The sequence below is a fragment of the Natator depressus genome, chromosome 14 (genome assembly GCF_965152275.1).
Source record: "Natator depressus isolate rNatDep1 chromosome 14, rNatDep2.hap1, whole genome shotgun sequence".
Lineage (NCBI taxonomy): Eukaryota > Metazoa > Chordata > Testudines > Cheloniidae > Natator > Natator depressus.
The window spans coordinates 13,612,028-13,626,598 of NC_134247.1; the positions used below are offsets into that span (position 1 = coordinate 13,612,028).

At 51.7% G+C, this 14,571-nt stretch overlaps 1 protein-coding gene across 2 annotated transcripts in view; it reads right to left on the reverse strand.

Annotated features, from left to right (window-relative positions):
• ACSF2 (acyl-CoA synthetase family member 2) overlaps positions 1–14,571 on the reverse strand; it is a 54,061-nt gene that overhangs the window by 562 nt on the left and 38,928 nt on the right. For both annotated transcript variants that reach the window (XM_074972200.1, XM_074972201.1), the window contains 4 exons: positions 2,587–2,694; positions 2,288–2,439; positions 1,510–1,651; positions 125–235 (listed from right to left, as the gene is read on the reverse strand). In XM_074972200.1, coding sequence (XP_074828301.1) covers positions 125–235; positions 1,510–1,651; positions 2,288–2,439; positions 2,587–2,694 — 513 coding nt within the window. The remainder of the gene's footprint in view (positions 1–124; positions 236–1,509; positions 1,652–2,287; positions 2,440–2,586; positions 2,695–14,571) is intronic.

Consider the following 14,571-nt stretch of genomic DNA (forward strand, 5'->3'; position numbering starts at 1 on the left):
TCGCTGACTTCCAAGGAGCTGTGGCGATTTACCCCAACTGGGGATCGGACCCTTAATACGCTGAGTTCCTGAGAAAAGCAAAGCAAACGTGGGCACGGCATGGGAATGGATGGAGAGTTCCTACCTTCCCTTTGCAGAAGGCTTTAATTTCCTCCGCCGTGCACTCCTGCCCAGCCTTCACTCTGATGCAGGCACAGATCTCTTCTCCCATTCGCTGGTCCTTCACGCCGATCACCTGGTTGGGAGGGAGGGAGGACGACATCAGTCCTAGGAAGTGCTCTTCTCCCAAGAGTCATCTGGCCCCTTCCCTTCCCTAATGGAAGCTCCTTATCCCTTCCTCGGGTCAGTGCTCTGTCCCCACCCTCGGCCCTCATTTTGTTTTCCTGGCTGAGGCACTGTGCTCCAGTCATTAGAATAGCGGACTGAGAGCAAGGCCTCCTGGGTTCTATTCCCAGGCCTTGGGCAACCTTCTCTGTACCTCCATTTCCCCATGTGTAAAATGGGGTCCCTGCCTCAGAGGGAGAGCTGTGAGGCTTAATTAATTGGAGTGCTTTGAGAGCCGCAGATAAAAGGGGTTACAGAAGGGCAAAGCTTATTAATATTGTAAGCTCGGTTCCCCATCCCCATACACAATCCCCAGCAAAACCCTATCATGGCTGAGCTTACAGGCCTACTCTGTACCGAGCTAGGAAGGTCAGATCATTCCACGTAGGAGCTGGATTTCCCCTAAGCGATTCCCCTCGAGTTTGGCTGCACAATTTCCCTGTCTCCCCTCCCACCGTTCACCATCCCAAGCCAACATCCTGAAATTCCAGACACACAGAGATCGTGCTGACTCCCAAGACAGTGACCCAAAGCCCCGGAAAGTGAAGCTCTTCCATACTGGGGTTATTGCACTGAGATGCTGGAGCAAACACAGCAGTAATTAAAGAACTGGATTATTTATGGGTTAAACAACAGCCGGTCGTGCAGCCAGCACACCCAGGTGTGGTTTGTCATGGGAACTGGAGGATGTTCCCAGCAGATTTGGAGCAGCTGGCCACAGCTTCTTACTGATAGACAATGGAACCCTCAGTGCAACTCCTCTCCGCAGTGACTCAGCACAGGGAGAGAGTTCATTCTGATTTCTTGGTTCATAATTTGTGGTTAATGATAATGTGCCCTTCCATAAGGCCTTCCCTTGGTGGATTTCACAGCACTTTCCAGGTGGCTGTGAGTTTAGAAATGAGGAAAGGAAGAGTTACTCTCCTGCTTGGCAGACAGGAAATTGGAGCGCAGGGATTTTGCCCAAGCTTCCAATGAGTTTGTGACAAAGACAGGAACAGAACCCAGGAGTTCTACTCTCACTCTTGGATTTTGAGCCCAAAGTCATCCTTCCCCTGTATATCAGATCGCCAGCTAGGTGAAAAGCTGAGCATGGATGAAAGCAAACAGGTTCCTCCTGACAAATGGCCTGGATGGCAGCATGCCCGTTACCCCCACCCCACCATGCCTATCCATCCTACTCACCTGCACCTCCTCAATCTTGGGGTGGGTGTGTAGAAACTGCTCGAGTTCTGCCGGGTAAATGTTCTCCCCTCCACGGATAATCATGTCCTTGCAACGACCTACAATTTTGCAGTAGCCATACTTGTCCAGGACAGCAATGTCCCTGAAACAACACCCGAGTCAACTTCATAGCCCTTAGTCCAGATCTCCCAGCTGACTGGAGAATGGCTCATCCATCCAATCAGCCCAGAGGAAGTCTTCCCACTGGCATATTCAGACCCTAGAGCTCTTAATCCTGACCACCAGGAGGTTAGACTTTCCACTATCCAGTCCGTAGAAGATGCATCACTATTTCTGCAACCCCAAGAGGAGACTCTCATGCAGGGATCAAAGGATTCCCAATAACTCTTACTTCCAGGAACCTGCATCAGAATTCAATCTAAACTAGAATTGCTTCCATTCCCCTCCCTTTCTCTATGTTCCCCACCCGCATATGCATCCGCATCTGGTTATTTCATGGGAACAGCGCAAAGACACATCTAGCGCAGTGTCCTGTCTCCAGTAGTGGTTTGTACTAAATGCTATGGACCAAATTCTGCCCAGGTGTAAACTGGTCCGACTCCACTGAAGTTCATGGATTTGGCCATGCTGCCAGTAGAGCTGATTCTGGCCTGTTACTAGAAGTTAATGCTTCCCACTCGGACACATCCATTCCCATCCAATGCCAGACACCTGCGCCCTCCCTCCAGAACAGAAGTAAAAGGGGAAAGAGTGGATTCTAGGTAGTTCCCAAACTCACCCAGTCTTGTACCATCTGTCATCAGCGATCACTTCGTTGGTTTTGACGGGGTCTTCCCAGTACCCTAGCATGACGCAGTAGCCTCGAATCTGGAGTTCCCCAGAGCTGTTCAGAGCGGCAATCTCCCCGGTTTCAGGATCCTCAATCTTTGCCTGCAACACAAGAGAGACAGGCTCTTCAAGCACAGTGCAAGCCCCATGCTGGCTGCAGCTCAAGGACTGAGGAAGGGCAACAGCAGCGGTGCTCTGCTGTGGACTGTAAAGCTGGGGCAGCAGGGTGGGGGGGAAGATCAAGTTCACCTCTGTGTGGGGAAAGATGCACCCCACCGTCTCAGTTCTCTGGGAGATGTTGTCCTGTGGGAATCCCATGAAGGTGACAGGGCTATTCTCTGTGGTCCCATAGGCAACCTGCAAACACAAAGGTGTGGGGGATATTCATCAGGGACTCTGCTGGGAAACAGAAACAGCCAAGTTCTACTGTGAAGGTGGAGGAAACTAACAGTCAGTACAGGAGAGGACATTGGGGATGCAGGAGTTCTTCACAACAAGTCATGGGTCACCAGGCAAACGCTCCCATCTTCAGGTGTACATCAGGGCAGCTCCAGATGTTACTACCTCCAAAGCCATTACTGAAAAACTCCCCCCAGGAGACAGGAGGATAAAGAACAATGAGACTGGACCCCCCCCCCCGCCATGGTCCTGCCTCTGCTCTACCACGGCAAGCCTACCAATGTTCAAAACCTCCCTATCTTCCAAGACCTGCTGGAATGATAGTGACGCTCACAACTCACCTGCCTTTCATGGAGGATCGCAGATGCTGTCTCCCCACCCTCTGGTCTCACATGGTCTTTCCTGCCTCTGCTACTTCTCACAAAGCCCTGTTCTGTTTGCTTCCTGCTATCCCTGTCTGATTCGAGACTCCTGTCCCCAAGCTTCTCTCTCTGGTTGTGTCCCCATGACCATACACACTCGTTGTGCAGGATTCACCTTGGGTCTGCCATGCAAAATAGTACACTTTGGACACCACCCCTTGGCACCTGGAAAGAGTGTGCCCTGAAAGAGTCCCAGGCCAGGCCCCTGTTGGTGACAACCACACTCTCAATCTGTCAGCACAAAGGTTTACTTTGATCCTTTTGTGCGCAGGCATCAACATCCCTGGTCCCCTAATCAAGGCATCAAGAGACAGCCCGGAACACTCAATGCAGCTGCATTTGCAAACATAAAGCATCCCAGTGGGGCAGACCCACCTCGCCATGACAAGGGCCCCTGGAATGCTAACCTAGCTGTGGGTTCTGAGACACTCTTGTTGATAGGTTACTCCTTCCATCAAGAAAAACTCCAGCTCTATTGTTCATCTCAACAATCTGTACATTGGCAAGGTCAGAAGCTCCTGTCACCAGGAATAAGCTGTGAAAGGGACGTCTGTGGGGCTTTGAATAACATTTGGCATTTCAGATCTTGTGTCTGCAGCTATGGAGACCCCCTTATATGATAGCACTGAGATGCGACAATGAGCTCCGTATTGGAGCTTTACTGATTTCCTTTGGTCCTGTCCTCCTCTAATGGTGGGTGGGCTACAGATAGCGATTGATAAGCCTGCTACAGCCTTTGCGAACAGACCCAGCTCTGGCAGTGGAGGATCTTGGCGTTACATCCAGCGGTCCCAGGTTTGATCGCCACTGTTGACATTGCCGCTGTTGACTCCCAAGGGCACAGTGTAGCTTCTGCACTGCATGGGTCACCATGCAGCACTTGCTCTACTTCCAGGCCACCATTTGCACGAGGTATTTGAGGTGCCTTGTTTTTGGGGAGGTCCAACTGGAGATGCCTTAAATGGGCCTGTGTTTTGGAGGGTAAGCACTCAGCCCTTTCTGAAACTCAAGAGGCTTTAAGGTGACTCAGGTTGGGCACCCAACCACGAGTTGCTTTTGAACACCGTGTGCAGAGCTCAGTGTAATATCTAGAATGGATTCTCTAGGGGAAGCCTCTTCTTTAAGTGCAATGTGATTCTATGATTCTAACATGGAGGGGATTGACTCCTGGACATTGCAGTGGCCATCCTGTTGAAATGTGGTATCACTGCAGCCCAGAAACCCAATAGGAGCGACTGTGAACATCCCTTTCCTGCCAGGCCTAATAATGGTTTAACAGCCAGGAGGGAACCTGCAATGCTGAATGGTTATGAAGGACTTCTCTCCCACCCACTAGTTGCGAGAGCTCTCTGGCTGGACCTGCACCGCATTTTACAACTGAGACATAAAACCAAGGTCTTCAACACTTATTGAAAGCCTCACTGCACTCTGTGGTGAGGGCTGGGGTATTAGTCCAAGAGTCCCGGCCAAATTCTGGGACACTATTTTCTGCCTCCCTAACCCCCCTGCAATTTCAATTGGATACAACAGAGCACCTGGCCGCAGTGCCAGGTGTCGTCGGGAGTGGTGTGCTGCCCCATTCCCCTCTACATGTCTGGGAACTCGCTCTGTGTTCAAGCTCAGAGACGTGCGCATTCCAAGTGCTCGGCTTGCCAGGTTCTAGCCCAGGGGTTCTCAACCTAGGGGTCGGGACCCCTCAGGGGGTCAGGAGGTTATTACATGGGGGTTTGCGAGCTGTCAGCTTCCACCCAAAACCCTGCTTTGCCTCCAGGATTTATAATGATGTTAAATATATTAAAAGGTGTTTTTTAATTTATAAGGGGGGTTGGACTCAGAGGCTTGCTATGTGAAAGGGGTCACCAGTACAAAAGAGAACCACTGCTCTAGCCTACCCCCCATCCCGAGGCTTCAGAGCCTGCCTGAATGTATACACTGCTGTTTTTAGCACTGTTGCAGAGCCCCCAAGGCTGGAGTCTGTAGACTCACTGCTGTGGGTTACTGCTCACTGTGTGGGTGCTCCCAGTGAGCCACAGAGGTCGCTTTGCTAGAAACCCAAGGTGGAAATCCCCTGGGCAGAGTGCTCAAAGCTACCAAAGATAAACCAGCAGTTCTCAACTCAGCCCCTAGGGGCAATCAAGTGTGAGGGTACTAGGAGTCTCTGAGACCCCTCACATTGTCCCTCTGCCTTTAGGCTGCTGCCCTCTAACTCTAATCTCCTGCTGTGGCTGCTGGCCAGGTACAGGGGAGTTTCTGTCCAGCTCTGAGCCTTCCCATCCCACCTGCCCAGCTGCCTGAGGCCAGGCCTTGTCCCCACAGCCAGCTACCAGGCTGGTGTTCAGGGCCTGCTGCTTCTGTTCTCACCCAGCTTCCAGCTTGCCTCGGAGCCTGGTCCCCTCTGACCTCAGGTAGCTCTTTCCTTGCCTGTACTCTGGGGATTATGGAGCCTTCTGCTGCAGACCAAGTAGGTTCATTGCAATATCCTTTACTTTCTTTCCCAGCTGCTGTGTTCCACCCCAGAGGTGGCTGCATGTTGTTGGTGGATGAAATGATGCTTGTATAAAAGACATATGTCAATTTAGGTTTGAAGACATCCTTGGGGATTTATAGATTTTTCAATGCTAGAAGAGACTCCTAGGATAATCTAGTCTGACCTCCTGCATAACCCAGGCCAGAGAACCTCACCCAGTAATGTTTGCGTCAAGCCCATAACTTCTGTTTGAGCTGGAGCCTATCTAATCTTGAAAGACTTCAAGCGATAGAGAAGTCACCAGGTCCCTAGGATCCTTTGCCTTGAAGGGAGCTATAGCAAATACAATAATATAGCTGATGGTAAACCCTGCTAGGGATGCATGGGATTCATCAGTCTTCAGCAACCTGATCACCCTCTGGATTAGCTCAGAAATGCTAAGTGTCATTTTAAAATTATAGCATCGCAGTTTGTTTGGTGACAAATGCTGCTTTCTCTGTGAATTCCAAGTCTTCGTCTAAACTGGGAATGAAAACTACCTTAGCAGAATGGTGCAGTGTTTTGTTTTAAACACGGTTTACAAACATTTCCAGCTACCACTGTGTAAATATTGACCAGTGTGGATCAGGCAACACTGTTTAAAAAATAACAAACTCTGCTCCAGTCTCAGCAGTGAACACTTGAGAGGCAGAGTGGTCCAGTGCATAGAACTGGGAGTCAGGATGCCTGGGTTCTTTTCCCGGCTGGGCAACATTGGGCACATCAAGTCACCCTTCTGTGCCTCAGTTTGCCCATTGGTACAATGGGGATAAAAATACTCACTCCCTTTTGCCCTCAAATGATGCTGATAGGTTGCAAGGGCCTGATTCATCATTGTGTTACTCAAAATGGAATTCCATTGGGGTAGGACTGGAGTAGAGATCAGGGCCCTAGAGCACCAGAGGGGTCCTCAGATACCAGTACTCTGTCATTGCAACCTATTATTCTATTGGCTGGGAGCAAGCGGAGGGACAAAACCATTGTGCTCCCCCTGCTGGCTCTGCAGCAGTTGTTACACAATAGCGCTGGGGGTGCACAATGATACTGGGACACCAACAAAACTCCAAAGACATGCTTGTTTCAGATCCCTTAACAACACAGGGAGAAACCAGCATCTTGGCCCCAGAGAGAAGGGAGGAAGTGGTTGGGAAAAGTAAAGTGCTTTTCAGGCGTCAAAAAGGGTGTAACAAACAACAGAAAGTCAAATAACAAACCAAAGGAAGTACTGAGGGCTCTCACGCTGGCTCCGCCAGTCCAGCCCCCAGTGACCGAGAGGACGGATCTCATTATCCTAAACCAATGCCGGATGTTTTGTCTAGCTTTGAAGATCTCAACTGAAGTCGATTCCAGACCCTCCCTTGGCATCTAGCTCCCAACAGTCCTTAACTCATCACCCTTCTTGTCTCATTCGAATGTTCACTGGGGCGATGGGGCCTAGCTCTGCTGGCCTTGGCACTGGGTATACCTGAGCTCTCCGGAGTTGCCCCTCCATTCCAAATTTTATGGGACTGACCTGGATTTTCCAGGTCGATTTTACTGCCCCACAACGACTTCTGGATATGTTCCCACTTGGATTACAATGTGATGTCGTCAGCTTCCAGAGCGACAGTGTCATCTCTCTGCCGCAAAATCGGGCAGCAAACAAGTTTGCCTTGTAGGACAATTCTCCAAAGGTGGCCATATTCCTGGAGATCCCACCCACCCAGATAGTCACAAGACAGTCCCAGTCTGAACCGGCTTAAAGAATCCCCCAAATAGCCAATGCAATGTCCTCGCTGTGTCATAATGGCTTTGCCCCAGAGCAGCAGTTTCAAAACCAGCAACCAAACCAGCCTGGCAGACACAACACAGGCGATTGCTGCTTTCCTGCACTGCTGAAAATCAACCTCCTGTTATTTTACTGTCAGGACAAACTGCTCCTGGTGGTTTGGAGTTCAAGCTGTTTCTCTTCTTTCCAGGCCAATTAGCATTCTTGAGGCTCGTAAGTATTTCCCCAGCCTGGCTAGAGTTTCAGAAACTCCGCTCACTGGCGAGCAATGAGGCATGTGACAGTTACTTGGTATTTTATCAACACCTTGAAAAATGCCTTCACTATACAACTCACCCATTGACCTGACACAGGGAGAGGACAACCCGGGGTGGGGGGAATACAATGCACATTGAGAGAGAGAAAGCACAGAGAGACCGAGGAGGACAGAAAAACCAAGAGAAACCCCTTGGCTTGGCGGGTATCTGAAGGCTCCCAGCTGCTGGCATCCCATGAAGAAGTAAAACTGAGGACAAACTGGGCAAAATCCTGCCCCTGCTGAAGTCCATGGGGTTAGGACTTCACCTACTGCAGGCGTCATTTTATTAGTCCACTACCTTGATGATTAGACGCTCTATTAATAATCACTGTTCTGAAAGTACTCGGCCCCTGGGACCTCAGGAACAAAGCAGCCTGTATGGCCTGAAGGCCACCCACCATTGAGGTCGAGCTCTCCTTCCCCCTTCTGCACAGCTCAGTGAAGAGGGCTGAGGGCTGGGGAGGGGAAGAGGAGACTTATATCCAGGACACCTGGTTAGATCCCTGCTCGTGAGAGCTTTAACCCCGCTCCCACTCCTGGAGGCTTGTGGGTTACATTCAGGAATGGAAAGTGGAAGATTTTGGCCATTGGAGGATGGAGGGGGGGGTGAGGGTTGTGGCAAGGGGACAATGGGGCACTGAGGGTAGGGGAAGGGGAAAGCAGCACAGCAGAGGACACTCTGTTCAGGAGTGGGAGACACCCCCCTCCCCCCAACAACTGACTAGCACGCAGGTGCATGGTGGGGTGAAGGATGGAGCGAGAGCTGGGTGGGGGGCTTCAGTGGGCGAGGCAGGGAGCATCAGGGAGCTGTGGAGAAGAGAAGCCGGAGAGGCGGCCAGGAATCAGAGAGGAAGGCAGCTGGGCGGGTGGAAGATAACAGCAGGAAGCTGAGCTGGCAGAGTGTGGGTGGATGGGGTGTGGGAAGGAAGCTGCCTTGCCTACAGCTCCCAAAAAGCAGCAGCCTCATGTTGGCTGGCCACTAACTGCGGGGCAGGGAGCTCTCCAATGGGAAGCAGGCATTTGAGGGTTCCTGACACAGGCCCCAAGCCCTAGGCACTGCAGTGAGGGGTGCCCGACGCAGGCCCCGAGCCCTAGGCACTGCAGTAAGGGGTGCCCGACACAGGCCCCGAGCCCTAGGCACTGCAGTGAGGGGTGCCCGACACAGGCTTTGGGTTCTAGATGCAGTGGTGGCGGGCGCCCACAAACACCCCAGACAAACACCCTGCTGGATTCTGAAAACGTGAGTGCTGAAGGCCCCTGGAGCTGAAGCTCAGCCATCACTAAGGGCGAGATTCTTCCTCAGGCTGGTTGGGGGCTCTGCAGCACCTGGGTCCCTAAGCAGAATTCTGGCCGATGGAGCCAGAACTGCCCCAAGGAGCTCCCAGATAGCACACACTGTACTGCTCTGCAGCAGGTGCAGCATACTTCCTGCTCCATCCCTTGTCCATTCTCCTGGCCTTTGCAGAGAGTAGGGGAGGCCATAACCCTGCTCTCTCTCACCACTGTGCAGGAGTGTAAAGTTGGGGAGGAACCCCCTGTGCATCAACACATAGGCTACCAAGAATCTGGCCCTATGCTATTCCCTCCAGCTAGTGACAGAGGGCCTTGCCTCACATCCCTCTTACACCAGAGTAATCCTACTGGTGTCAGCAGAGTTATTCCTGATTTTCACCAGCGTGAATGCAGACTCAGAGCCGAATTCACACAGGGGACACTGGCTTATGGGACAATGAGCTCTTTTAGTGTGGGGTGTTTCAAGTGTATCAAGTTCTACACAGAAGGACATGCTAATAAAAATGAAGCATGGGGGAAAGGGAAGGGACTGCCTCTTTGAGCTAAAACAAGACACCAGAACAGCCCTGCCCTGAGACGCCAGAGAAATACCCTCAATCTATATTTACCCTGTTTTTAAAAGCTGTGTATTTATTGGCTTAGCCCACAAAGGCCTCTGCGGAGAAGCAGAGGAGAGTCACACATTTGTAAATTACTAGGAACCGGATTCACCTCTTTGTAGAACAGCAAATGTTTGCAGAACTGTTAATCAATTAAGAAAGAGGGGAGTGTGGGATAATCCCTCCTCTTCTGAGATGTCCCAGCAGCGCCAGTCCTGGGGGATCTCCAAGGGCCAGGGCTGAACAGGGGCCCCAGCAAAAGAAACACTCACACTAGACCCGTTGTCACCACCACACCACATGCCACCCATGAGACACTGGCATGCACCAGGCAAGCTGTGAACTTCTGTGGCTCATTGCCCGTTTGCTGCCCAGTCCTTACTCATCCCCAGTCAAGGGCTGTGAAATTCAATGAGTAAATACCAGCTCCTGCCTGCCTGGCAGCAAGACACTCAAATACAAACAGCTGGGAGCCCATGGGCCCCTCCCAGCAGCTGTGCGTGGTGCCAGCTTGTGCAGGACGCCAACCTGCTCCCAGTCTCCTGCAGGAATCTGCTCACTGAAGCAGGGGAGTCAAAAACATTAGCAGAAAGAATTTACCTTTTATTAAACTTTTATATGCATTAAAGTGGAACGTGAGACCAGATTCCGTTCCCCTGACGGCAATGTCCAGGCCCCGTCCCCCAGTACGTGTGTTCCAACTGGAAGGCACACAGCAGCCATTTAACCTCTGCTGGGTCAAATGGGCTGTATGAGCTGTGCCCAGCATGGCGAGACCCTTCATGGAATAAACCCGATCACCCAGCTCCTTGCATCTGCATTACTGCCCGGCCCATTGTGTTCAAGGCCCCATTGTACTAGGCGCTGTACACAGACAGAGGGAGAGGCAGTCCCTGCCTCAAAGGGCGTACAATCTAAAGAGAGAAGACAGACACTGGGTATGTCTACAACGCAAAGAGAAGTGGGTGTTCTTAACTCGGGTTAAAACAGCCGTGAAGACACAGTGACTCGGCCCCGAACTCAGATCAGTAGCTTGAGTTCAAACCTATAGAGCTACTAACCTGAGTTAAATGCGAGCTGCCAGGTCTTTGCTGCTATTTTAACCCGAGTTAAGAACACACCTTCGTTTGCAGTGCAGACACACCCACGGGGTGAGAGAAAGGAAGGACTAGCCCAGGGGTCTCAAACTCAAAATGACCACGAGGGCCACATGAGAACTAGTACCTTGGCCTGAGGGCTGCATAACTGACCCCGCCCCCGCTGCCCTGCCCCACCCCCAATCCACCCCTTCCATGAGGCCCTGCCCCCGCCCCACCTCTTCCCTGCCCCCATTCCAACCCCTTCCCCGAAATCCCCACCCCAACTCCGCCTTCTCCCTGCCCCAGGGGGTGCAGGAGGCGTGCAGGGTGCAGCAGGGGGCTCAGGGCAGGGGGCTGGGGTGCAGGAGGGGTGCAGGGTGCAGCATGGGGTCTGGGTGCAGGAGGGGTGCGGCAGGGGACTCAGGGCAGGGGGTCGGGGTGCAGCAGGGAGTTCGGCTGCAGGAGGGGCTCAGGGGGTGGGCTCCGGCCCAGCGTGCACTGGGGCCAGGGCAGGCTCCTCCAGGCCACACCTGGCCTGACCGCGCCTCCAGGCACCACTCCCCGCAGCTCCCATTGGCCGGGAACAAGGAACTGTGGCCAATGGGAGCTGTGGGGGGGTGGTGCCTGGAGGCACAGCCAGCAGGGAGGGAGCCTGCCCTGCCCCCAGTGCACACCGGGCCGGAGCCGCTCTAGGTAAACGCTGGGGCTGCGGGGAGGCCGCAGAAAATAAACATGCGGCCCGCGGGGTTGAGACCCCTGGACTAGCCAAATGGTACAGATGGGGAACTGAGGCACAGGGAAAACGAGTGTCTTGCCCGAGGTCACACAGGGAGTCTGTGGCAGAGTCAGGAACTGAAACCAGGTCTCCTGAGTCCCAGTCCAGTGCCTGACCCCATAGTTATTTATTTCCATCTATGCATTCATCCTCTGCTCTGGGCACCTCTCACGAGACATTAAGAAATACAGAGTACATAAATAGCTGCAAATCCAGCAGGCTATCTTCATCCCATCCAAAGTACCCCATCCCCCTGCAAACACTGTCACTGCACATCCCCTCCCAGAAGACAGTGGAAACAGATGGCGCTCTGCAGTGTCCCCTAGACTGAGGAACGGGGATTCAGCCTCACTGGGACAGGGATGTGAGCACATTCCAAAGCAGGGCCCCCCCAGGAAGAACACCCTCCCAGCGGCTCAAAACCAGCACCGCAAACTCACCCGGAAGGCAAAGGGCAGGTAGCACAGCTCCTGCAGTCGTGTGCATGACGAGATACATGCTCTCAGCAAGCAGGCGGCTGCACTCCGCACTAGCGTCCACTTCTGAAAGGACTGAACGTGCAGCTCCATGCACTGTGGGAATCTAATCTTGCAGCAACAAAGGCCTGGACGAGGGTAGTGGGGTGAGCATCCCAAAAACAGCTGCAATCTCTTGGCCAGATGGAGATGGAAAAAAGCTATTCTGGCAGCTGTTGCTATCTAATCATCTAACAGCAGCTGGAGGTCTGATCCGACTCCAGCTGGCGAACCTGAGATGAGCACTCTTTGCCCAAGAGGCATATATACGCTCTTGGCTCTAGCTTCTCAGCCTGTGCACTTTTATGCTCCCAGTTAACTAATTCCTTGCCTAGTGGTGTCAGACAGATGTCTGGCCAATGGGTACCCACTGGCCTTCATCTGGGGACAAAGATTCCCATCAGCACGTGCAGCGAATTTTGGATTTTCTTCCTGTTTCTTCACACCATCGTATAGGGCTGGGTCAGACTCATGCAACACGTGCATCATTTCAATGGGGGTTTGTGATGGGGGCGGGGTCAAAGTAAAGGCTGTGTCCCTGTTTACCGGGAGCTCCTTAAATCCAAGCATTGACACAGGACAGCAGGGAACAAATCCCAGAGGAGAGCTGGGTAAGAACAGTGAAATAACCACGAAAAATCCTTTGAATTCTGATGCAAACTCTCTTAGATGGCGGCTGTGCCCCTTTTGTGTTTGCTTTTGATGACTATCCTCGTGAACAGTCAGGCTCACTGGCAAGAAAAGCTCAAAAGTAGCCAGTCCGCACCCATATGCCAAGCTGGCACCTCTCTGAGCCTACCGTCTTGTTCTATAAACCCTCAGCTTTCATCTGAAAATGTCTCTAGCTGTTGTGGTTGTGAAGAGAACCTCCAAAATATCAGGGATGCAGGGATAAGGCTGCAGGGAGCCTGGAACAACAGCTCTGAAAGGTGTGAGCTGCCCCGTTCATCTCAGTGAGGGGTTAACCCAGAGGTCCAGTGATGATGGTTTAAGTGTCACCACTGTTAACTATTTTATTGCTGGTGTAAGAAAGGAGAGGGCAGGTGACAGCTGCATGATTTAACTGTAGGCAATGTCTCATTTTGGTGCAGATAGCACCATCTGGGAGGTAGCACCCCTTTATTTCCCTCCCAGCTAGGGAGCAGTCAGGCCCTAGGAGCCTAACAGAGCCCAGGGATATGCTCAAGCCCCACTGAGGGGGAGTCATGCTCAATGAGCCCACTGGCGCCCACAGAGCTGCTGGAGCCAGAACATTTCGAAGAAATAAGCCTGAGTGGTCTAACAAAGCCACCCCAAAAAAGGGGGGGGGCCGGGTTAGAGAGCAGTGTGGGGGCATGGTTTGCATCATCACACTGGGCATGGGGGGCAGGGTTTGCATCTTTGCATCATCACGCGTGGTGCCCACCCAAAAAATGCACAGGAAAAATAGCAGCCCCAGAGTTAAGCGGAAAAACCACCAGCCACAAGTGGGTAAAACACCCCACCCCATCTTTAAAGGGCAAACCCAAGAGTCCCTTACTTTAAACCACTTGGCAACCCACAGGTGACACATATGGGAGGAGCTTATTTTATGGGTGGAGTTTGGAAAAGTACCACTATCTTTATTCTCAGTCTGACCCCTGCTGGCAGGCATGTCCATGGAAACCAAACTGTTAGTCAACATTGTGAGGAAGAAGGGGAAATTGAACGTTGAAAGGTATAAAGCCAACTATTTACACAGGAAACCTAACTCTGAGAGTTACATTTATCCAACCAAGGAACAGAGATATACCATGTGACCTAGGTGTCCAAACAAAACAGCTGCATTTCAAATGCTGCCAATGAACTGTTCACACACAAGATACAGCTCAGGTATTATTAACAGAAATTATTCAGAAAATAACTTGGAGTAAGTCTGAGAAAGCCACAGTCTGTTCACAGATAGAAAGAGAAAGATGAAATTTTGGGAATTGCTTTACTAATCATTCCCATGCTGTACGGGAATTCTCACCGCACAATGGAGCTCCCAGTGGAAAGCCTGGGAAAGAATTTCTGGGGTGCCACTTCTTTAGTTGCTCCAAAGTCCTGATCAGGAATCTCAAAGAGACATTAAATTACGTGGACAAGGTGAGTGAGGTAATATCTTTTATTGGACCAACTTCTGTTGCCTCCCCCATCTTGTCTCTGTAATATCCTGGGACCAACGTGGCTACAACAATACTGCATTAAACTAGGTGTCAGAGTAGTCAATGCACTCGCCTTTCAGTTCTGGAGACCCCGTTTTGAGTTCTTATTAGGCCACAAACACACGTTTTGTGCCATCTGTTTAACAGATGTTTGACCACAGAACAGCTAGCTCGAAAACCCAGGCTTCCTCTATTGTTCCATCTCAGGACGCAAATCAGTGAGAACTCCTCACATACCGAGGATGGAGAAGAGGATCCAGGATTTGATTGGCAGCATGCTGCCTGGCAGGACTGAGGAGTACTGGAAGAGCTGTATGGCAAGGTTTGCACCAGATTGTCTACATTACATCTCCAGTCAGCCAATGTTAGCTGTCTCTAAGGTTCAAGAGAAACAAAGTTCACCCCCAAAATGAAA